The following is a 24,871-nucleotide window of genomic DNA, read 5'->3' on the forward strand; positions in this document are numbered from 1 at the left end:
GGCTAAAGAGAGAATGGGTCTAGTAAGGTTTAGGAAGTTGAGCTTTAACATGATCTTTGTGTTTTTTCTTAGAGGATTAGTTTAGCTGTGCTATTTTAGTTCATATCAGTTTTCTTGATATATAGAAAATTCAATATATCAATGAGATATTCCTCCAGAAGCACAGAATCCTACCATGTGAAAATTGGAAGGAATCTTAGCAATTATCTACTCTAATCTCTTTGCTTTAAAGATGAAACTAAGGTACAGAGAATTAAGTGACTTGCCTGATATTATAGCTAGTTAGTAGTAATAAACTGTGAAAACTTAAAAGTTATTGTATTCCAAAATTTATTATTATACACTATTAATTTTACATTTAGTGAGTCAGTAGGAAAATCTTTGCATATTGTTCATTTTCTTTGAAAGAGGAAAAAAGACTTCTGACAGAGCTAGAACTCTACCACTTGCAGCAGAATTGCTTGTAGAAAATGACTAAGTCATTCAGAACTCTGAGTAAATTTTCTTCAAGAAATGTGATGTCATTAAAATGGTTTTTAAAGAGAACTCATAGAAATTAAAAATTTAAAAGAATGATTGCATCTTGGAATCATTTATTTAATGACAAGAAGTATAACAGGTTGCTGAGATAACTGAAATTTTCTAGTGAAATCCTGAGTTTGTTTATATATCTTCTTCAGTTTTACAGAACAACAGATGTCAGAGTTTTAACTCTCTTGATGTGCAGAAATGTCCAATCATGACAGTTGATCTAAACACAATATAGTTTGGTTCCATAAGCTTAATTATTAAAGGCCTCATAATATGCATGTTTTAGGAAAATATTTAGCCACACACTGGTTTGCGCATATGCAAATAACTTTATTCTTGAATAATGTGGGTGCCATTCTTTTTTTTTTTTTTAAGATTTTATTTATTTATTTGACAGAAACAGACAGTGAGAGAGGGACACAAGCAGGGGGAGTGGGAGAGGGAGAAGCAGGCTTCCCGCGGAGCAGAGAGCCCGATGTGGGGCTTGATCCCACATGACCTGAGCCGAAGGTAGACGCTTAACAACTGAGCCACCCAGGTGCCCTGTGGGTGCCATTCTTGAGTGTGGACTTTTATTTTTGTTTTGGGTTACTTTAAATATGTAAACACTGTAATAGTATTTTCCTGTTATCTACTTAATGCAAGTCTAGTTCCACTCTTTGTAAGTATTTTCAGATACAATATGAGCTTAAGATATTATACTATCTCCTTGGTACTTTCTTTGGTGCAGATTCTTAGAATTGGATTTATAACAATAATATAAAATATAGAACCTTTTTTTTTTTTCCGGAGTAAAAGGAATATATAGCATGAGTCTGATCAGTTTCCCATTTATAAAAGAAAAAGAGACTTCATTTTTAATGTATATTTTTATTTTGCCATGTATCTTATTAATGATATTATATTATAATGTTTTAACTTTTAAATATATGATCCATTTATTCATAAAGTAAAACAGAAAGGGTCTGTAAGGAACTAAATATTTTTAGTGATATTGCTTACACTGATCAAACCTATTGTGCCATATTAAAATTAAAAGTCAAGTAAACAAAAAATTCACACCTTAGAGTGAAACAGATAATTGTCTTTTTAAAATGAGGTGCTTTTTATGTGTGAATGAGTAGAAATCATACTAAATTTTAATTCCTAAATTGATTTTAGTAGATAGCAGGAATCTCTTTGTAGTGGCTTTGTTCATTTTCTAATTAAATTTCTTTGAACATTTTGTAATAATTTTAATGTTAAGAATAAGAGTTTAAAAGTAAGTTGATTTTTGGACTATTTTTAGATTTCTCTTTAATTCTGTTTCAGAAATAGATGATTTAAAGTGGTTATGGTTTGTTTTATGAAGGCTTAATATTTTGTATTATATTTTATTTGTATTTGAGTCTCTAATTCTAAATAAAAAGTTTGTACATTTGTTTGAGTGAGTCATCTGTTTATTATAGTGATTAGTAGTAATGGTTGTTACTCATTGTGTTTGCAATTAATGGGTAACTAAAATTCAGAACAAGTTGCAGATAAAATTCTAAGGAAGTTCCAGAGTTTTGTTATATAAATGAGTTTACAATAAAATAGTCTTAGCCTTATGATAATGGATATGAAATGAAAGAAATGCTAATTTAGTAGTTTTATTTGGTATAGATTTTATTACTTCCAGGTAATGGGTAGAGAAGAGCAGATATCCCTCACAGAGCACAGATGACACTGTCAGGTACTGTTGAAACTGGGTGCTGAAAGTGTTAGGGAGTGAATGAGTAAGTAGAGCACAAGCCCTCTCATTTGACACAGTTGGGACCTATAGTTGGTTGGTGTTATGGACCAAATTGTATCCCCCACTAAAATTTATATGTTGAAGCCCTCACACTGTGACTGTGTTTGGAGATAAGAACTTCAAGGAGTTAATTAGGGTTAAGAAAGGTCATAAGGAAGGGGTCTTAATCCAGTAGGACTGGTATACTGTAAGAAGAGGAAGAGACACAAGATATTCTCTGGTGCATGCCCAGAGGAAAGGCCACTTGAGGACACAATAAGAAGGCAGCCAGCTGCAAGCCAGGAAGAGAGAGCTCAACAGAAACCAACCCTGCTGAGACCTAGATCTTGGACTTCCAGCCTCCAGAGATATGAGAAAATAAATTTCTATTGTTTAAGCCACTCAAACAGTGGTATTTTAAAAGTAGTATTTATAAAAGACTAGTACAGTTGGTTAATCAAAATACTGGTTACGGCAGGGAATCATAAAAATTATACCTTAAAAAATCTTTATTGAGATATAAATGGCGTACAGTGAACTGCATGTATTTGAAGTGGACAATTTGAGGGTTGTCTGGCTGACAGTATATCATGCAACTCTTGATCTCAGGGTTGTGAGTTCAAGCCCCACATTTGGGCATGAAGCCTACTTAAAAAAAATCAAGTGGACAATTTGATAAACTTTGACACATATACATGCCCATAAAACCATCACAACAACCAAGATAATGAACATATTCACAACCCTCGAAAGATTCTTCATTTCCTTCATAACCCTGCCTATTTTGTGTGGTTTCTTTTACTCAGCATAATTATTTGGGATTCATCTGATATTTCTTTCCTTTTTATTGCTGAGTAGTATTCCATTATATATATTTGCTGCAATTTTTTTCAATTTTATTTAAAAATTTTTCCAGCTCTATTGAGAAGTGTTGGCATATTGTGTAAGTCATGATGCTTTGATATATGTATATATTATATAATGTTTACCACAATAAGGTTAGTTAACATACCCATCACCTCACCTAGCTTTACAATTGTATGTGTTGAGAACTTTTTAAGATCTACTTTCTTAACAACTTTCAAGAAGTTTTATGGTATCAGGTCTTATGTCTAAGTCTAATCCATTTCAAGTTAATTTTTGTGAGTGGTGTAATTTGGAAATCCATTTTCATTCTTCGGCATATGAATATTCAGTTTTCTCAGTACCATTTATTGAAGAGATCATCCTTTCCCTATTGGGTATTATTTGCTCTCATCAAATATTAGCTGACCATATATGCATGGGTTTATTTCTGAACTCTTGATTCTGTTCTATTGGTCTGTTTTTATGCCAGTATCATGCTGTTTTAGTTACTGTAGCTTTATAATATAGTTTGAAATCAGGAAATGTGATGCCTCCCACTTTGTTGTTATTTTTCAGCTTTGGTTATTTGGGTCTATTCTGGTTCTGTATGAATCTTAGGAATGTTTTATCTATTTCTGTAAAAAAAAAATGCCATTGGAATCTTGATAGGGATTGCATTGAATCTATAGATGGCTCCAGGTAGTACAGACATTATAATGATATTAATTCTTCCAATCTATGAACACAAGATTCCTTTCCATTTATTCATGTCTTCCTCAATTTCTTTCATCAATGACTTTTAGTTTTCAGTGTAAAGATCTTTTACCTCCTTGGTTAAATTATTCTTAAGTATTTTATTGTTTTTGATGTTATTGTGAATGGGATAGTTCTTAGTTTTAGAAAAGTAACTTATTTTTGTATGCTGATTTTGTATCCTGCAGCATGAATGAATTTATTGATTAGTCCTAACATTTTTTTGGTGGAGTCTAGGATTTTCTATATATAAGATCATGTCATCTGCAAACAAAGATAAGTTTACTTCTTTCCAATTTTGCTTTTTATTTCTTTTTCCTGCCTGATTGCACTGGCTAGGACTTCTAGTATTCTATTGAATAGAAGTGGTGAGAGCGGGCACCCTTGTTCCTGATCTTACTGGAAAAGCTTTCAGCTTTTCACCATTGAGTATGGTGTTGGCTGCGGTTTGTCAATATGCGGCCTTTATGTTGATGTCCTCTATTGAGAGTTTTTATCATAAAAGGATGTGGATTTTGTCAAATGCTTTTTTTGCATGTGTTGAGATGATCTTATGATTTTTATCTTTCTATTAATGCAATGCATCACATTTACTGATTTGTGTGTGTTGAACCATCTTTGCATGGTATATTATCCCTTTAATGTATTTTTGAATTTGGTTTGCTAGTATTATGTTGAGGAAATGTGAATCTATATTCATTAAAAGTATTAGGTTATAGTTTTCTTATCGTGTCTGGCTTTGGTATCACTGATGCTGGCTTTATAAAATCAGTTTGGGAGTGTTCCCTCCTCTTCAGTTTTTTGGGAAAGTTTGAAAGGATTGGCATTAATTCTTTAATGTTTGGTAGAATTCATCAGTGAAACCATCTGGTCCTGGGCTTTTCTTTGTTGGGAGGTTTCTGATTACTGATTTCATCTCCTTACTCATTATTTTTTACTGTTTACTCCTTATTCATTTCTCTCTGATTTACTTTTTTTTAAAAACATTTATTCAGCATCATTATCAGACTGTTACATTTAGCAATCAACAGCATGGGTGCAAAAAAAAAAAAATCTACATTAAAACCTTTTGTTGGAATGCTTTACACTTTCCACAGAACAGAAACTAAAGTAACCTGTTATACAATTAGTCACAAATACAGTCCTCAAGTTTTTTGCCCATACACATAAGTATTGTCTAAAACATGTCTTCTTTGTAGCAGCTAGGCCCTGCCACCACTGTGCTTGGCTGAGTTCACAAATCTGTTGTAACCTGGGGGCGCCTGGGTGGCTCAGTTGGTTAAGCGTCTGCCTTTGGCTCAGGTCATGATCCCAGGGTCCTGGGATCGAGCCCCGCATTGGCCTCCCTGCTCAGCAAGGAGTCTGCTTCTCCCTCTCCCACTCCTCCTGCTTGTGTTCCCTTTCTCATTGTCTCTCTCTGTCAAAAAATAAATCTTAAAAAAAAAAAATCTGTTGTAACCTGTAGCTTCCTTGTCACTTCCCTGGCTCTCCTCTCCTGCTAAACTTTGTTTCCTGGCAGTAATTAAAACCTTCTGCCACTGCCATAGCTATTGCTGCTGCTGGAACCACCACAGCCACCTTGGTTTCGTGGTTTGGCAAAGTATTGGCCTCCACCACCATAGGGGCCAGAGCTTCTGCCTCCAAAATTTCCTCCTTTCATGGGTCCAAAATTTGAGGATTGATTGTTGTAATTGCCAAAATCATTATAGCTTCCACCACCTCCAAAGTTGCTCCCGTCATTACCAAATCCATTATAGCCATCCCCACTGCCACCATATCCACCACCACCTTGACTGCCACCAAAGCCACCTCGACCACGGAAGTTCCCTCCATGACCAAGGTTGTCATTCCCACCAAAACCACCTCCACGACCACCACCAAAGTTTCCAGAACCACTTCGACTTCTTTGGCTGGATGAAGCGCTAGCCATCTCTTGCTTAGATAGGGCTTTCCTTACTTCACAGTTGTGGCCATTCACAGTATGGTATTTTTGAATGACAATCTTGTCTACAGTCATGGTCATCAAATATTACAAAAGCAAAACCTCTCTTTTTGCCACTGCCTCGGTCAGTCATGATCTCGATCACTTCAATTTTCCCATACTGTTCAAAATAATCTCTTAGATGATGTTCTTCAGTGTCTTCTTTAATGCCACCAACAAAAATCTTTTTCACAGTTAAGTGGGCACCAGGTCTTTGAGAATCTTCTCTTGAGACAGCCCTCTTTGGTTCCACAACTCTTCCATCCACCTTGTGTGGCCTTGCATTCATGGCTGCATCCACCTCCTCCACAGTGGCATACTGACAAACCCAAAGCCTCTGGAGCACTTGGTGTTTGGATCTCTCATTACCACATAGTCCGTAATCGTTCCCCATTGCTCAAAATGGCTCCTCAGACTCTCATCGGTTGTTTCAAAGCTCAAACCTTCGATGAAGAGCTTCCGCAGCTGTTCAGGCTCTGTGGGAGACTCTGACTTAGACATGACAGCGGTGGGAGGGGAGACTTTAACGATGCTTACTCGGCGGCGTCCACGGGCAGAAAGGAGTAATGTAATGAACGTATCTTCTCTGATTTACTCTTGGCAGATTATATATTTCTAGGTCAGAATTGTGTGTCAACTATATTCAAATTTATTTTTATTTTTATTTTTTTTAAAGATTTTATTTATTTATTTGACAGAGAAAGACACAGCGAGAGAGGGAACACAAGCAGGGGGAGTGGGAGAGGGAGAAGCAGACTCCCCGCCGAGCAGGGAGCCCGATGCGGGACTCGATCCCGGGACTCCAGGATCATGACCTGAGCCGAAGGCAGTCGCTTAACCAACTGAGCCACCCAGGCGCCCTCAAATTTAAAAAATTTAGTTTAAAAGCATCAGAGCAAAAGAATCTACTCTAAGGAGCAGAATAAAGGGGTAAAAGGGTAGGGCAGGGAGGGAGTGATAACTGCTAGATGATCAGACTTGTGAAACTATTTGGGGTAATCTTAAATGTATACAGCGGATCTAGTGGAGCATATGGAAAAAATAAGAGTGGGTATATAGCAGATCATGGGACTGAAAAGAATAAGGCAGTTTTTAATTACAAGAAATTTTTTAAAATACAAGAAAAGATGGGGGGCCTGGGTGGCTGTTTACACACAAAACTATTTAGTCCTTATTCATTTCTTTCTGATTTGGTAGATTGTATGTTTCTAGGAATTTCTCTATTCTAGGTTGTCTGATTTGTTGGTGTATAATTGTTCATAGTAGTCTCATGATCCTTTGTATTTGTATGGTATCAGTTGTAATATTTCTTCTTTCATTTATAATTTTATTTCAGTCCTATCTTTTTTTCATGGTTAGTCTAGCTAAGGGTTTGTCAGTTTTGTTTATCTCTCAAAGAGCCAACTCTTAGTTTATTAATCTTTTCTTTTCCTGTTCTCTGTTTCATTTATTTATTTTCTAATCTTTATTATTTCCTTCTTTGGTTAACTTTGGGTTTAATATGTTCTTTTTCTAATTCCTTGAGGTGTAAAATTAGACTGTTTATTTGAGATCTTTTTTCCTGATGTATGCATTTATCACTATAAACTTCCCTTTGAGAACTGCTTCCTTTTTAATTTTAAAAAATCATACAAAATTTTATTTTTTGTTTCATCAACTTAAAAAATGTTTACAGTATAATGCATGCACATAGTAATAAAATAATGAAAAATGGCAGTCTCCTGCCCTGTCCCACGCTACCTCTGAGCTATCTCTTCTGGTATTAACTTTGGTATACTGTTTTGACCGATCCCTAAGTTTTAGACACTTTCAACTGAGTTCCTCTTATGATAACTGAGGACTTGGCTCTGTACCATCCTCCAAATTTCTTCCTTTCCTTTTCCTACTGTGAATAATGGCCATAAATTTAGTGAAGTCAAAATTCAGTCTTTACATTATTATTATGTAAGTAAATATATTTTACTGTATAGGGTACTATTATACAATGATTACATTTCCATTCATATATATACATATGTATTTTTTTAAAGATTATTTTAGAGCATGTGTGCATGTGAGTAGGGCGAGGGGGAGAGGGAGAGAGAATCTCAAGCAGACTCCCCACTGAGCGTGGAGTCATTTGTGGGGCTCAATCTCAAGACCCTGAGATCATAACCTGAGCCAAAATCAAGAGTCAGACAATCGATTCAGCCACCCAGGTGCCCCATCTTTTCTTGTATTTTAAAAAAATTTCTTGGAATTAAAAACTGCCTTATTCTTTTCAGTCCCATGATCTGCTATATACCCACTCTTATTTTTTCCATATGCTCCACTAGATCCGCTGTATACATTTAAGATTACCCCAAATAGTTTCACAAGTCTGATCATCTAGCAGTTATCACTCCCTCCCTGCCCTACCCTTTTACCCCTTTATTCTGCTCCTTATAGATCCTTCTGCTCTGATGCTTTTATTTTTAAAATAAAAATTTTTTAAAGATTGTATTATTAGAGAGCACGAGTGGGGGCGAGGGGCAGAGGGAGAGGGAGAAGCAGACTCCTCACTGAGAAGGGAGCCCAATGAGCGGCTTGATCTAGAACCCAGGGATCATGACCTGAGCCAAAGGCAGATGCTCAACTGACTGAGCCACCCAGCTGCCCCTAAAATAAATTTTTTTTTTAAGATTTTATTTATTTATTTGACAGAGATAGAGATAGCGAGAGCAGGAGCACAAACAGTGGGAGTGGGAGTGGGAGAGCAGGCTTTCCGCCGAGCAGGGAGCCTGGTGTGGGACTCGATCCCAGGACCCTGGGATCATGACCTGAGCCGAAGGCAGCCGCTTAACCGACTGAGCCACCCAGGTGTCCCCTAAAATAAATTTTTTAAGTTTGAATATAGTTGACACAATTCTGAGAACTGTTTGCTGCGTCTCATAAGTTTTGGTATTTTGTCTTTATTTTCATTTGTCTCAAAATATTTTTTTATATCCCTTTAATTTCTTCTTTTATTAATTGGATGTTCAGGAATGTGTTTAATTTCCATGTATTTGTGAATATTCCAGTTTTCCTCCTCTTAATGATTTCTAATTTCATTTCACTGTGGTTGAAAAGATAATTGATATAATTTCTATCTTCTTTAATATGTTGAGACTTGTTTTGTGACCTAACATGATCTATCCTAGAAAAATGTTCCATGTGCCCTTGAAAAGAATGTGTTCTGCTGCTGTTGGGTGGAATGTTCTGTATGTGTCTGTTAGATCCATTTGGTCTGTAGTGTTCAAATCTGCTGTTTCCTTATTGATTCTCTATCTGGATAATTTATCCATTGTTGAGAATGGAATATTAAAGTCTCCAACTATTTTTTTTTAATTTTTTTTATTCTTATGTTAATCCCCATACATTACATCATTAGTTTTAGATGAAGTGTTCCATGATTCATTGTTTGTGCATAACACCCAGTGCTCCATGCAGAATGTGCCCTCCTCAATACCTACCACCAGGCTAACCCATCCTCCCACCCCCCTCCCCTCCAGAACCCTGTTTGTTTTTCAGAGTCCATCGTCTCTCATGGTTCGTCTAAAGTCTCCAACTATTATTGTATAGCTCTGTAGTTCTCCTTTTAGTTCTGGTAGTATTTGCTTTATATATTTATGTAATATATCTGATATTTATATACATAATATCTAATATTTATATATAAATATTTATAATTGTTAGATCTTTGATGAATTGACCTCTTTATCCTCACATACTGACCTTTAAAACTAATAGAATAGTACATAAGGACTGAAGTTTTATTATATGTAAATTTTACCCCCAAAATTTCAAGTAGATGTCAGGGGATCTTAGGATGGAGTGTGCATTATGACGACTGAATCTAAGTATTACAGGTGTATGACATAAATTCACTGAAGGGGTAAGAAAAAGGGAGATGACCTAAGTGGCTTTGGGAAAATTGTTTTGAGTGGATAGTATAAGGGTCTTAGTCCATTTGGGCTGCTATAACAGAATACGAGGGATGGAGTGGCTTATAAACAAAATAAATTTATTTCTCACAGTTCTGGAGGCTGAGAGGTCCGAGATCAAGATACCAGATGATTTGGTGTCCGGTGAGGGTAGTTTCCTGGTTCATAGATGGCTGTTTTTTTAGTGTGTCCTCGCAGGGTGGAAGTGGCGAAGGAATTCTCAGGTGTCTTAAAATAAAGGACTACACGAAGAAAGTCCCACACAGGGCAAAAATTCCAGCACAAGCTGTGAGGACTCTTTCATCTTTTGGTAAGGAAGTGTTCCAGGCCAAGGCCATATGTATGAAAGACTGCATGCATGAGACTGCCTTTCTCAGCAAGAGGCAATTAAGGTTAAATGAGGTCATAAGGGTGGGGCACTAATCCAATGAGACTGGTGTCCTTATAAGAGGAGGGGGGATAAAGAAACAAGATGGGAGTGAAGCTGGAGGTGTTTCAGATGACGCATTACCTAACCTTCCCTGTGGCTATGTTCTGGCTTGCCAGTCAGGTCAGGTGGTTTGAGGACTATGTCATACAGCACAAGAGGGAGCTGTGGCCACCTGAGAAGGAGGACCAGCTTGGAGAGCTAGAAGAATCCAGACAGGATATGAAGTAGCAGGAGAAGAAGCTCTTTTGCACTGCCCAGCAGAGCTCCTGAGGCCTCCAAGTGCCCCTCTACCCAGGAAATCGCGCGCGCGCACACACAGACACACACACACACACACTCACACACTTCCTTTGAAAAAAAAAAGGAGGAAACAGTGAGAAGGTGTTTATCTCCAAGCCAGTAAGAGAGCTCTCACCAGGAACTGAATCAACTGGCACCTTGATCTGGGACTTCTAGCTTCCAGAACTGTGAGAAAATAAATTTCTGTTGTTTAAGCCACCCAGCCTATGGCATTTTATTACGGCAGCCTGAACAGACTCATACAGGCACCAAATTCCTCTTCCTTCTAGTCTCCTACCGTTGGCAGCATCTTCTCATGGTCCATGGTGTTATGGAAATAGGGTGTTTGGTACCTAATATGACAGTAGTCACTTATTTTGAACAATGGTTTGAGGGGCTTGGGGGTCAGATTTTAGTCACTTGTTCAAAGGGTTCAGAAGCAAACAAGCAGGAACTGACATGGGCTCAGAAGTGCTTGTCCCCAAGCTTCTGCTGTCAGAGATGGAGCCAGGTTGTTGGTAAATATCCCCCAAATTAGCTACATCAGAAACAGGTTTAATTTGCTTTTTTTGCTTATCTAACTTTAAGATCCATGCTTTGTTTTCTTAGAGAAATAAAATTTAATAACATTAGCATCTAAACTTTTTTGCAGGGGCGCCTGGGTGGCTCAGTCGTTAGGCGTCTGCCTTCGGCTTGGGTCATGATGCCAGGGTCCTGGGATCAAGCCCCACATCGGGCTCCCTGCTCTGTGGGAAGCCTGCTTCTCCCTCTCCCACTCCCCCTGCTTGTGTTCCCTCTCTTACTGTCTCTCTCTGTCAAATAAATAAATAAAATCTTATAAAAAAAAAAGCTTTTTTTGCAAATGGGTCAGAAATGAACAGTTCCTTTGGTTTTGTATCATGACATACAAACCTTATGTTCTCATTTTTTCCAGCTTTCAAAGTTAGATTATCATAAATGTATTATTCAGAAATTCCTTATGCCATGTCATAACCTGAGGTAGGGAATTTAAGAGGAAGAGATTTGGGACACTGTGCTAGGGGACTTTTCATTTGTCATTTCATTTATTCCTAAGTGCAGGTAGTGTTGCCCCTAACCTACAGTTGAGGAACTGAGCCCAGAGAAGTTAAGTCCTTTGCCCAAGATGGCACTGCTAGTAAGAGGCAGAGCTGTGTGTCAGCCCCAGTCAGGCTAAGGTCCAAATTGTATATTTTTGTATGATAGTATTTTTCATTGGGAGTGTGGTGACTTTGCAGTCAGATTTATTTGAAAATATCCGGTAGTGATAGGCAGGCCTCTCTGGTCCTGGCCACTCGTTTGTGGCTAAAATGGCTGTATATAGGTAAGATGACTCAACTGCTTCAGGGTTATGAGTGCCTGTGTGAGAAAGGGGTTATCAGAGATCACTAATGTGGTCCAAAACCATGACCTAGAAGTCAGCGTATCCTGTTCAAGTATTTGCCACTTACCAGGCAGACAAACTGTAAAAGATAGGTGGTGGGGCGTCTGGGAGACAGGACTTAGAGCACAAGTTTATCATATGGGGTTCTTCATCTGGCACAGAGGCAACGGAAGCCACCTTCTATGAACAGGCCCTGGAAGGCTGGATTTCTCCAGGAAGGAGAATGAAACTCCTTTTCTTCCATTTGTAGGTCTAGTCACCCATGCATGTAGTCCTGTCACGAAAACATCTGAATAAGCACGTAGAGTCCATTGTGGTCAGTAAATGTAAAAATAATTACTGTTAGTGGCAATTTGTATTAATTCTTCTTCTTCAACCTTGAGATAATAGTCTGGGGGTAGGTCTATTTTTAGAGTCTGCGTTTCGCTGGGATAAATTCCATTAACCCCACCGTGCACCGAAGAACACAGAGCAGTCCGCAGTACCTTCCGGCTTCCTGAGCAGGTCCTCCATCTGTCTTCCAAGGACTCCTGTCAGTTTCTGAATTTCACATTAGTCGTGGACGTCTTACGGCTTAGAGGGATGTCCAAAATAGGATAACCCAGAATTGGGGCGGGGGGGAGGGAACGTATGCAGGCATTTTTGTCAGAAGACCTATGTTATGTACAGGAAGAGTAAAAGGAACGGGCTGTTTTAAGGGCAAATAGAGTAAGTCGACTAATTTCAAGCAGGGCAAGATGTAAGGACCTGTCGTCCCAGTGCTCGTGCACGGCCAATGGTGTTTTTTCTGGCAGAGGAAACAATACATTCCGCCACTGACGGGAAAGACGGCCCGAGGAGGGGCTTCTCCGGTTTGGTCACTTTCGCTGACAAGAAAAAAGCCTTGAAACAGATTGTCCCTGGGAAACCCTGACGTTCGAAGGCGAAAGAAGCCGGTCCCGAGAAGGGCCAGAGCTCAGGCCACAGGGCTACAGCGGGGCGACCCCCTCGCGCGCAGAAGCAAGGCGGCACCGAGCGCGAGCGGCGCCCACAGCGCTTGCCTCGCCTCGGGGCGCAGCGTTCCGCGCAGGGCGGCCGCGGCTGTCAGTCAGTGCCCTCGGCCCGCCCCTCCTGGGATTCAACCAATTGTAGCCAGGGGTCGGGGGTGAGGCGAGGTAGCGGGGCCAGGAAGCAGGGGCCAGGCAGTCTGGCGCAGCGGCACCAGATCCGGGCGTCCGAATGCCGAGCGACCGGAGAGAGCGCCGCGGACAGCTGGGCCTGGCGGTGAGTGCGGGACTCCGGCCTGTGCGCAGGCGCCGGGCTGGGTACCTGCCGCTCGAGCGACCCATTGCTTGGCGCCTCGCGAGCGCCTCTAGTCTGCGAAGCCCCCTCCTCCGCACGCGCCGACTCCTGAGTCCCCGGCCTGGTGCAGAGGAGCTGCAGACTCGGGGATCACGGCTGGAGGTTCTGGAACCAGAAAGGGGAGGCTTCAGCCCTAGGCGGGGGCAGAATTGCAGCCTCCGGCTGCCGCAGCCTCGGACCTGAGTTGCCCGAGCCGCTGCGGGTCCCGGCAGGGAGAGGGCGAGGCTGATGCGAACATCTCCGCGCTCAGTTTTCTGGACTTGCTGCAAGGCGGGCAGGTGCAGCCGCTAAAGACCTCTCCCTAACCCGGTGCGGTGCACTCTGCTACGCTTCCCTCCTCAGCCCCATTCTCCGGTCTCATTGCTGCCCCGGGGCCCAGCTGCCACTTGCCTGGCGATGCTCTCACACTTTGGACTCTTCTGACATTATTGAGCTGACGCTTTGGGACATCAGATTCAGGTCGTATGGGGAGAGAAGCGTGTGACTTTGCAAGGTGTGATGTGGAAACCCTGGTCTGTCACTCAACTCCGCTTGATCAAAGGCCAGTAGGGTGGTGGTAAGTGGCATTCTCCGTCAGGATTTATACGAATTTTGTGTGTAATTGTCTGTAAAATTTTCCTTTCTTTTCATTATTTACTCTAAAGGAGAATTGCTGCCAATTTCCTAAAGATGAAGAATCACATTGCTCAATGGGCCTTCCCCTTCCTCAGTGTGGTTATCATTTGGAACATCAGGGTGTAACTTGAAGCTGGCGGGACTCCCAGACCCTGATCATTAATTGTCTGATTCCATGCAGTGGAGGCAGCAACACGCTTTCCTCCAAGGTGTTTGGGTTCTGCTTTCCTTTGACTGTACTTAGTCTCTTGTCTCCTTCACAGTCTCTGGCCTGATACAGTGCTGCTATTTGTTACTGAGATGGGAAACGAAGGAATAGATCACTGAAGCGAGGTTGGCTGTCCTTGTTACCCTGGAATCGGATTGTCCCGAGGGGGCAGTGTAAGTTACAATTCAGAGATCATTTTGGAAAGGCCATCCCTGACCCACTGATACAAATAACCCCTCTGGCCACCTCATACTAGTGGTTCCCCTGCTTGGCAGTATATTATAATCATTTGGAGACCTTTTTTTTAAAAGCTGTTTCTTGGACCCTGCTCCCACCAGATTCCAATTCAGTTAATTGAGTCTAGTCTAAGCATTGGCATTGTTAAAAGCTTACAGGATGATATTAATATGCATGCAAGGTTAAAGAACACAGCCTATCAATGTGCCTTATTTTTTTCTTACAGCACTTACTACTCTGTGACTTATTTAACTGATTTCTTTACTTCTCATCTGCTTTTCTCCACCCCTCCAACCCCCCATGAAAGCATGGGGTGCTGCTTTGGAAGAAGGGCAAGGGAAGGCCTGGGTGGTGAGTCAGCACTTTGGGTGTGTGAGGTGGGGATAAATGAAAGAGAAATGGGATCAGGGGAAACAAGTCCTGCAGACTTCTGCTGTGCTTCTTCTTTGTCCAAGGGTTGACCTTATTTAGTGACCCATCATTGTCATGTTTGTGGATATGTCTCCAGTTCTTTCTATAGATCCTGGCCTGTTAAGTTTCAGGTCTTACCCAGCACCCTGTGAAATATAGCTGCTGTTTGTTATTTATTTATTGAAGTATGGTTGATATGCAATATTATATTAGTTTCAGGTGTTCACCATAGTGGTTTGACATTTATATACATTATGAAATGATCACCACAATCAGTGTAGTTACTGTCTGTCACCATACAGAGTTATTACAGTATTATTCACTATGTTCCCTATGCTATGTTTGCATCCCCATAACTTATTTATTTGGTAACTGGAAGTCTGTACCTCTTATTCCCCCTCTTCTTTTTTGCCCCCCCCCCCCCCCGGCAACCATCAGTTTGTTCTCTGTGTTTATGAGTTATACAGGGGCAATTTGGAAAGTTTGATAAATAATTTTTTAGAGGGGGAGAGGCAGAGGGAGAGAGAGAAAGAGAGAGAGAGGAGAATCTTAAGCAGGCTCTATGCAGAGCCTGACACAGGGCTTGATCTCACAACCCTGAGATCATGACCTGAGCTGAAATCAAGAGTTGGATGCTTAACTGGCTGAATCGCCCAGGTGCCCCTGATATATAAATATTTAAGTTTGGTTATATTCCATGTAAATCTGTGATCTGTCTTCTATATAGGGGGTCCATGTATTCTGAATTAAAATTCTAGACATTTGGTCTGGCAAGTACAATTATATTTATGTGGATAGCAGTTCAGGGTTTTTAGAATGGGGACTGTCCCAGAAACTGGATGTGTGGTTATCCTGTAATACATTGTCTTTGTGAAATGGTTGTCCAAGAACTTTAGTTCCCTAGAGGAGGGGTTTGCTGCCTAATTTTCTTTTTAGTACTGAACTCAACTATCTCATTGATGTTACTGACAATTTTAATTCCCGGTGATGAAGCAATCACTCTGTAATTCTCTTATGAGATGGGTAGGATGTCAGGTACATAAGGGCAGTCTAGGGTTGTTGCAACAACATACATAAATAGCCACTGTTTTTTATTAGTAGTAAAGGAAATGTTTCTCCTCCTATGTTATACTGAAATCTATGTGCATCTCGGTATAAAATTGTACTCTTTATTTCAAATATGTTTTCCTTAATTTCAGTATCTTTAACCTGTATGTCATATGCGTATCCCTGTTGCAGCAGGAAGAATGGTATAAAAATGAGAAAACATCAACCCGTGCTTTGAATGTGGCAAGAAAAGAAGAAGCGTTGTCATGATTGCTTGAATTCAGGACTTTACACTGGAAGGAAAGTTAGAGGTAAGCTCTAATCTCTTAGTTCTAATAAGCATCTCTTCTTGGGAACTGGAAATTAAAAAAAAAAAGGCACATAACATTCAGTAATGTATTTTTATTTTCCATTGATCTAGGAAACTTTTCCTTAGAGTCATTCCCATCTAGCACTTTTGTTTTTACTCAATTCTAAGGCACTTTGAGATACCGAATGATACTGTCTTGCTGTCTTTGCAAATAACTTTCTTCTTATAATGCCTAGGTTTTATATGTAGGAAAACAGTAGAGAACAGTTAGAGATTCCTTCTTTCCCTTTGAAATTTTTCATTTTAAATTGAATTGTTTTCCTATATTTGGTTTTATGCTCTGTTTCTCCTTATGGCTCGTCTTTAATTATTACTTTTAGAAACCTGCTTTTTTCTTTTTATTTGTAATTTTTATTTCCTGGTGAAAAACTAGGACACAAAGGTAAAGATGAAGGAGAAAAAAAGCTGTGCAGAGGTAACAACTATCAACATTGTAATATATATCTTTTCAAAGAGAGGTCTATGTCGCCTCAAGCCACATCCACTTAGATACACAAATGGGTCTCTCAAGCCTCAGTGCTCTACTTTCTCCTAGCAGGAAGTTGGGTCTTTTCTTGGCATGCCCCTCCAGTAATGATCCTTGGCCGTGAGGGGTTTCTTGCATGTTTGCATTGCTGCCTGCATCCCTCTAGTCCCCGTAGTTCTGGAGTCTGCTGCCCTTGCCTTGCTGCTGCACCCCTGACCTCGGCTGCGCTGCTACCACCTGGCTCTGAATAACACTGACCTTCTCGAAGCTGCTGCTGTTTCCGCAGTACACACACCGTGTTTACTGCTGTGCTGCTGAATCTCGGTCGAGTATCATCTTCGGTCTTCTCCCTCTCTGGGTGTGAGGGAAGCCTATGATTTTTTTTTTTTAAGATTTTATTTAACAGAGAGAGACACAGCAAGAGAGGGAACACAAGCAGGGGGAGCGGGAGAGGGAGAAGCAGGCTTCCCACCAAGCAGGGAACCCGATGTAGGGCTCGATCCCAGGACTCTGGGATCATGACCTGAGCCGAAGGCAGACGCTTAACGACTGAGCCACTCAGGTGCCCCTGGAAGCCTATGATTCTTATGGCCACCTCCTTGAGAGGGTTTCTACGGAGGAGCATTTGGGCCCTGATGACAGTTATTTCTTCTAATTCATAGCCATTCCTTCCCAGAATTTACTGGCACTTTGGGGTGAGTGGGTGCTTGGGTGTTACAGAGGGGCGGGGTTGAGGGGTCATCAAATGCTTAAGTGCAGTCTTCCACAGTGCTTGGTATCCCTGTAGAGGTGACAGCCTGTAGAGGAATAAATATTCCTATTTAATTGAGGAGAGGAACTACCTCTTGCCTAATAGGAGTGTAAGCTTTTCCGTGGGAATTTCTGGCCCTGAGTACAGTGTGTGGTACAGAGTAGGCCTCCATAATTTTTTGTTTTGTGCATAGTCGAATCAGCATATATCATGTAAGGGGGGAGGTGCTGTGAGGGAATCAAAGGAGTATGATACATTGTTATTATTAAGTTGCTTTTTCTCTGATACATGGTTTCTGTATTTTGTTTTGTTTTTAAGATTTTATTTATTTGACAGAGAGAGCATAGGCAGGGGGAGCAGCAGAGGGAGAGGGAGAAGCAGCTCCCTGCTGAGCAGGGAGCCCAATGTGGGACTCGATCCCAGGACCCTGGGATCATGACCCGAGCCGAAGGCAGACGCTTAACCGACTGAGCCACCCAGGCGCCCCCTGTTTTGTTTGTTTTGTTTTTTAAGATTTTTATTTATTTGAGAGAGAGAGAGCTCACAAGTGGGGGAAGGGGCAGAGGGAGAGGGACAAGCCAACTCCATGCTGAGCACAGAGCCCTACATTGGGCTCGATCTCACTATCCTGAGATCACCACCTGAGCCAAAACCAAGGAAGTGTTTGAGTACCTTCAGTTGGACGCTTAACCAGCTGAGCCACCCAGACGCCCCTGGTTTCCGTTTTTTTTTTTTTTTTTAAATCATAATTGGTATAAGTCTACTTGGGGGCACAGGAAATACGTACAAATACAGAGGAGTGAAAACGCTGAGAAGTGAAGTGAGAAGAAAATGCTGTGGGAATTCTGAGGATGGAGAGCAAGATAGAATAGCTTAGCTCTGTCTCCTTTATGAAGCAGAGGTGAGGAGGAGTTGTCATGGTCCTTGTGGCATGGGAATGGATTAGACAGGCGGAGTGGAAGAGTGAGGGAGGAGAACAGCTTGCCAGGTCCAGTACAAAGCTGCAGGGAACTCTGGTGCAGCTGAGGTATTCAGAGATCCTCTGCGCCATAGTTGTGCACCCTTTCACCTTGACTTCTCCACCCGGCCCTCCATGGAGAGTCTAGGTAGAAACAAAATCCTAGTATTTTTTTCTGTTTACCTATACTGAAATAACAACTGGGGAAAGCATTTTGAGTTCATTCTATGGGGGAACAGGTAGGAGCGGCAGGCTGTGAAGTCCTCTGCCTCTAGCAGTTATGATGAAGGATTTGGGTCTCTTTTTAATCCTCAGGCTTAGCTTTTCTTTCCTATATCTTCAGGGCAACTGTCTTCCCTCCTGGGCCCTGTTACGCAGCTGAGGAAGCATCATCAGTTCTACATATATGGTGGGGGAGCTGGATATCCAAAGGGTGTTTCATGTCTTCTGCTGTGCAGGGGGACAGCACTCCTTGTTTCATAGAGGAGGTCGGGATGGTTTGCACAGTCTTCCAGAACTCTGCATAAAATCACCAGGTTTCCTCTCAATGCTCATCAAATATAATTACTTCAGGAGTGTTATATAACTTGAACTATAAGGGAAGGGGAGTGATTTTATTTACTTAGACCTCTAGAAATTTAGCAGTGACTTTAATTTTCTAATTCTAAGGGTTTGAAGACATTTTTTTTTTAAAGATTTTATTTATTTATTTGAGAGAGAGAGAATGAGAGACAGCATGAGAAGGAGGAAGGTCAGAGGGAGAAGCAGACTCCCCGCTGAGCAGGGATCCCGATGCGGGACTTGATCCCGGGACTCCAGGATCATGACCTGAGCCGAAGGCAGTCGCTTAACCAACTGAGCCACTCAGGCACCCTGAAGACATTCTTCAGAGTTAAAACCTAAAATTCACAGGACAAATATCGCTGTATTTATATGGAAGTCGGGTTGGGTTTGAGCAAATTGAATATGGAACAGATCTTACTGTGCTCTGGCTCTTTGCTTTCCCCTCATGACTTTGGGCCTTTGAGAGGGTTAAGGAAGAAGAAGTGTGGCATCTTTCCTATTACCACACACTAGGCTGTTGCAGTTGGTGATCTGTATTCTCATCTTCCCTCTTTGAAGGAGTCCTTTGAAGAAAAATGTGCCTCTTAAATCAACCCCAGCCTCTCCTCCATACAAAGAACTCTTAATGATACTAGCAGAAAAGAAACAAATTCAGCTAAAAGCTCGTCTGCAGATCAGAAGAACAAAGACATGGAGTTTTGAGGAGTGAAGGTAGCATGGCGTCGGCCATGGGTGATCAAGACACAGCCAGACAATGTGGATCAGTTTCTTCAAACTACGGCTTTTCTGCTGTCTGCTTGCAGTGCTGATGGTGGTGGTGCTGGTCATCAATGTGACTCAGGTAGAGGTGAGTACTTTGTATCCGCCTTCATAACTAGGGGAACCAAATCTAAGGATTTGGGGCTAACTAGCCTAGGAAATGCTGATCATCAGAAAACTTACCTGGTCTTAGCTCTTGTTTTCATTAATTCAGGAAGTGTTTGAGTATCTTCAGTGGTTATATGCTGTGCTGTGATGACAGACATGATTTCTTCGCTGATGGAGCTTATATTCTAAATGTGCATAGGACAAAACAATAAGTAATCATAATCATATAGTAATAATAAGTGATAATTAGAAATTGTGAAGAGTACGGTAAGGAAAGGAAAACAGACTACTCTGTAGTCACTAGAGGGATGAAGGAGGGCTTTTTCAAGGAGGGGACCTTTTAGCTGGCTGCTGGCCAAAAGCTGAAGGAGTATCTCAGAGGAGGGAGTTGATGCATCTGTCCTGAAGACTACAGAATGTACACAAGGGCAGGGACTGTGTTTTACTGAACCTTCTCAAGTGCCTGGCACTAGGAAGGAACTTAGTAGTATGCCCCTCTCCCCTGCCCTGCCACTCATAGGCCACCAAAATTTATGGAGTAATTCTGGATAAAATGATGCTGCCCTTTTACTTTTGTTGGCCTGCGGTACTTCTCAGGTTGCAGGTCCAACTTAATTATGGTTTTTCTCTGCTTCTTGGCTTTTGCTATAGATGGAATATCTGTGTCCCCAAGCATTCTGGCCCTCTGGGAGCTCCGATTACTGTGGTCTTTCATGCTTTCAGGTTTTTCCTTCAGCCTCCGTAGTTTCATCATGCACTTGGGCCCTCCAGTACTCTGCTGAGTACTCGAGCGGGACCCTCTGCAGATCCCCTGAGTTCTCTCTCTCTGTACCTCTCCTGTCACTCTGTCCTGTGGATTCACTTTGGTCTTTTAAGACTAGGCCATATCTCTTCAACTTGACTAGTTGACCAGGCTCCACCCAGGATCCCCTCCCTATGCTGCAGCCTGGAAGCGCTTTCAGGGCTGTAAGCAAAGGATCACCTGTATTTCCCATCTTTCAGGCATCATTGTCCTTTGTTGCCTAATGTCCAGGGTCTGGAAAATCATTGTTTCATATATTTTGGCCTAATTTTTTAAAAAAAGTTGTTTCAGGTGGAAGGGTAAATCTCACTGTTTCTTTATCTTGGCTAGATGTGGAAGTCTGAGGGATTTGAATTTGAGGGGAAAGTGATAGTCGAGAAGCTGGAGAGGAGAGGATTAATGGACTAAGGAGAGGAGATAATGCGATCTAGAGCACAAATGGAGCATAAAGCTTTATGTAAGATGAGAGACGTGGTACATTGTGGGTGTTCTTGTTATCATTTTAGTATTAATTATGGAGGAGTGGCCATGCTCCTTCCTCTGACCCAAGAAGGAAAAATATCGTGATGGTGGTTGGCAATGTAAATACGTTTGCTGCTGGAGGGTAGGACATTGAAGCATTCTTGCCTGCAGAGGAGGTAGAAGGTGGCAGGAAGGTGCCCTGCAGGAGGTTTGTGTGCAGGGGCTTGGAAGAACAGAGTTGGGAGATGGAGCTGACCCTGCAGGATGACAGAGGGGCAGTAACTTTCAAGACCATAGGTGTGCATGGCACTCACCTTCATTGGTTTTGAGAGTGTGCATGTGTGTGTGTGTTTTACCACATTAAACAACCTGGGTATACAAATAGAAAAAAGAAACTTGTGTGGGTCCAAGTTCAGTGAGGAGGCAGGAAAAGTGAGAAAGAGAGACTTGAAAGGGTAGGCCAGAGTCCCACATCATTAGTGTTGTTACAGTCAGGAAGGAATTTGAGAAAATTCCCCTAATGGTCCTATTTTAGTTCTTGAAAACTTCTGGACTGAATGCCAACTAATAGCTCTAATTATCCACACCAACACAAACTCAGCAATAAGGAGAAGGGAGATAGATGGTGGCAGTGGTAAACGATTAAGACAGTTCTGACATTGAAAATAATAAATAGGTCTTTTGGTAGAGTGCAGTAAAACATTTTCCCTGTCTAAAGAGGTCATCTTGTCCAAGATGACAATATTGCCATGATTTTTAAACTGTTCAATTTATTATTGTGATGAAAATTGATAAAGAAGCTTAGGTTGGGGGTTGGGGAGTGGGAAAGGCTCTGAAGCTTGGCAGTGTGCCATCCCTTAATCCCCTTTCCATCCTATGCTTCTGATCCTGACTATGCTTTTCTTGTGATTAGAGTATCTGAGCATTTCCTGAAAGTACAGACTCCGTTTTAATTAAAAATATCACATAGTATGAGAAGGAGGTGTATGTAGCAATATCCAGCAAAAGTTGTGGAAGGGATCATTAGTATTTCTCTGATAAGCTCTTATTGAGCATGGCCTTTTTTTTTCCCCCTTATTCATTGATATTTTAAATATATATATTTTTCTGATTATAAAAATAGTACCAGTCTGTTAGGGATTTTGGCTGCAAGTAAAATACAACTGATTCTGTCTGACTTTAATATTAAGGAATATTACTTGTTTGCCGTGGAGTCAGGAGGTCAGTTGGGCACAGTTGAGGCTCTGGTTCTCTGTAAGTCTCTTATCTCTGCCCTCCTTCCTTTGTGTTAGCTTTTATGCATGGCGTCCTCTTTCATGGTTGGATTTTAGGATGCTGTCATAGCAATAGGTGTTTGCGTCCTTGTTCATGTTCAGGTTAAGAGATAGTTTGTTCTCTCATAACTCTCTGAAGAGATTACTTGCATTTTTCCATTTGCAAGTAAAATCCAGCTGTTACCAGAGCCCTGGCAGGGTCTGGATTTGACTGCAGGCATCCACCAGAAACTTCCGGCAACCTCTTCTGGATTTTCTTAGGCGAGGATTGGGTCCCATGCCCATTCCTGAATCAGTCACTTGGGATTATCCCTTAATCAGTCAGGTCCATCCCTGAGCTGACAGGTCAGCAAACAGCAGTGCTGTTTTTCAGTAGGCAGGGAGTGAAACAGATATGGGATATAAGGTCCACTCCAGACCACCACCGACAGTAGGCAGGGAGTGAAACAGATATGGGATATAAGGTCCACTCCAGACCACCACCGACAGTGGCTCCAGGAGTGACCATTGGTGTTTCCTCTTGGCTTTGAATCTAAAAAGGTGGCACACCCTGGAGTTGCCCTTATCACTGGTCTAGAACAGAGTTGTCCCTTAGGAAAATTTAAGCAAATTGATCTTTTTGCATTCTTTTTCATTTGTGAATAAAATTCATGTGGCTTAGCACCAAGTATCTAGTAATTCTTGGATTGGGCTGTGTAGGTCAATTGGCTGGGTTTTTTTTTTTTTTTTTTAATTCCACTGTAATGAACAGACTGTGTAATATTAATTTCAGGTGAACAATACAGTGATTCACCAATTCTATATATTATTCAGTGCTCATCCCAATATGTGTACTCTTAATCCCCTTCACCTATTTCATCCATCCCCCTACCAACTAACTCCCTTCTGGTAAACACCAGTTTGTCCTCTATGTTTAAAAGTCTGTTTTTTTGGTTTGTCTTTTTCTTTCTTTATTTGTTTTGTTTGTTAAATTTCACATATGAGTGAAATCGTATGGTATTATGTCTTTCTCTTATTTCACTTAGCATTCTATAGGTCCATCCCTGTTGTTGCAAATGGCAAGATTTCATTTTTTTTAGGCTGAATGATATTCCATTGTTTATATGTACCACATGTTTGTCCATTCATTCATCTATGGATGGATACTTGGGTTGCTTCCATATCTTGGCTATTGTAAATAACGCTGCAGTAAATGGAGGGGGGCATATATCTTTTTGAATTAGCATTTTCATTTTCTTTGGGTAAATACCCATTAATGTAGTTACTGGATCATATGGTAATTCTATTTTTAACTTTTTGAGGAAACCTCCATACTCTCTTCCACAGTGGCTGCACCAGTTTGCATTCCCACCAACAGTGCACAAGGGTTCCTTTTTTCTCCACATCCTTGCTATCAGTTATTGTTTCTTATGTTGTTGGTTTTAGCCATTCTAACAGGTTTGAGGAGATAGCTCATCATGGTTTTGATTTGCATTTCCTTGATGATGAGTGACATTGAACATCTTTTCATGTGTCTGCTGGCCATCTGGATGTCTTTGGAGAAATGTCTGTTCATGTCTTCTGCCCATTTTTAATTGGATTATTTCGTTTTTTTGGTGTTGAGTTGTGTAAGTTCTTTATATATTTTGGATTGTAACCCTTTATTGGCTATGTCATTTGCAAATATCTTCTCCCATTCCGTAGGTTGTCTTTTTGTTTTGTTGATTGTTTCCTTTGCTATGCTGAAGCTTTTTATTTTGATGTAGTACTAATAGTTTATTTTTGCTTTTGTTTCCCTTGCCTTAGGAAATATATCTAGAAGAATGTTGGTGTGGCCAATGTCAGAGAAATTACTCCCTGTGCTTTCTTCTAGGATTTTTATGGCTTCAGGTCTCCTATTTAGGTCTTTAATCGATTTTGAGTTTATTTTTGTGTATGATGTAAGAAAGTGGTCCATTTTAATTCTTTTGCATGTAACTGTCCAGTTTTCCCAACACCATTTGTTGAAGAGTCTTTTTCCCATTGCATATTCTTGCCTCCTTTGTCAAAGATTAATTGACCAAATAATCATGGGTTTATTTCTGGGCTCTCTATTCTGTTCTGTTGATCTATATGTCATTTTTGTGCTAGTACCGTACTGTTTTGATTACTACAGTTTGTAGTATATCTTGAAGTCTGGGATTTTGATATCTCCAGTTTTTTTTTTATTCATTTATTTGACAGAGAGGCTAAAGAGAGCACGAACAGGGGGGCAGAGGGAGAGGGAGAAGCAGACACCCTGCTGATCAGGGAGCCCAACGTCGCAGGGCTCGATCCCAGGACCCCGGGATCATGACCTGAGCCAAAGGCAGACACCTAACTGACTGAGCCACTCAGGGGCCCTGTGATATCTCCAGTTTTATTCTTCTTTTTCAAGATTGCTTTGGCTATTCAGGGTCTTTTATGGTTCCATACAAATTATAGGATTATTTGTTCTAGTTCTGTGAAAAATGCTATTGGTATTTTGATAGTGATTACATTAAATTTGTGGATTGCTTTGGGTAGTATGGACATTTTTAAAATATTTGTTCTCCCAGTCCGTGAGCATGGAATACGTTTCCATG

At 41.0% G+C, this 24,871-nt stretch overlaps 2 protein-coding genes and 1 pseudogene across 5 annotated transcripts in view; 2 read left to right on the forward strand and 1 right to left on the reverse strand.

Moving 5' to 3' along the window:
- Positions 1-5,372: 5,372 nt before the first annotated feature.
- On the reverse strand, positions 5,373-6,394 carry LOC118017432 (annotated as a pseudogene).
- Positions 6,395-9,537: 3,143 nt separating this feature from the next.
- Positions 9,538-10,573, forward strand: LOC118017433 (protein PET100 homolog, mitochondrial-like). The gene has a single exon (XM_035015326.1). It carries the CDS (start codon positions 10,278-10,280, stop codon positions 10,461-10,463), a length of 186 nt encoding a protein of 61 aa, XP_034871217.1. The 5' UTR covers positions 9,538-10,277; the 3' UTR covers positions 10,464-10,573.
- A 2,275-nt stretch (positions 10,574-12,848) lies between these two features.
- The window catches only part of NXPE3 (neurexophilin and PC-esterase domain family member 3), a 52,077-nt gene continuing 40,054 nt past the window's right edge, over positions 12,849-24,871 (forward strand). Inside the window, exons 1-4 of one of the 4 annotated variants that reach the window (XM_035015303.1) lie at positions 12,849-13,813; positions 14,136-14,253; positions 15,968-16,086; positions 19,443-19,725. In XM_035015303.1, coding sequence (XP_034871194.1) covers positions 19,639-19,725 — 87 coding nt within the window. In that variant the 5' untranslated portion in view covers positions 12,849-13,813; positions 14,136-14,253; positions 15,968-16,086; positions 19,443-19,638. Of the gene's footprint in view, positions 13,814-14,135; positions 14,254-15,316; positions 16,087-19,442; positions 19,732-24,871 lie in introns of those variants that run through there. The other 3 variants (XM_035015299.1, XM_035015300.1, XM_035015301.1) reach the window with 3 other exon arrangements.

The sequence above is a fragment of the Mirounga leonina genome, unplaced genomic scaffold (assembly GCF_011800145.1).
Source record: "Mirounga leonina isolate KUSES-001 unplaced genomic scaffold, KU_Mleo_1.0 Mir_169, whole genome shotgun sequence".
In the NCBI taxonomy this organism is placed as follows: Eukaryota; Metazoa; Chordata; class Mammalia; order Carnivora; family Phocidae; genus Mirounga; species Mirounga leonina.

What these genes read in the sequence shown, in the direction of transcription:
- LOC118017433 (XM_035015326.1), top strand. Translation starts at nt 10,278, where the DNA reads ATGGGAGTGAAGCTGGAGGTGTTTCAGATGACGCATTACCTAACCTTC.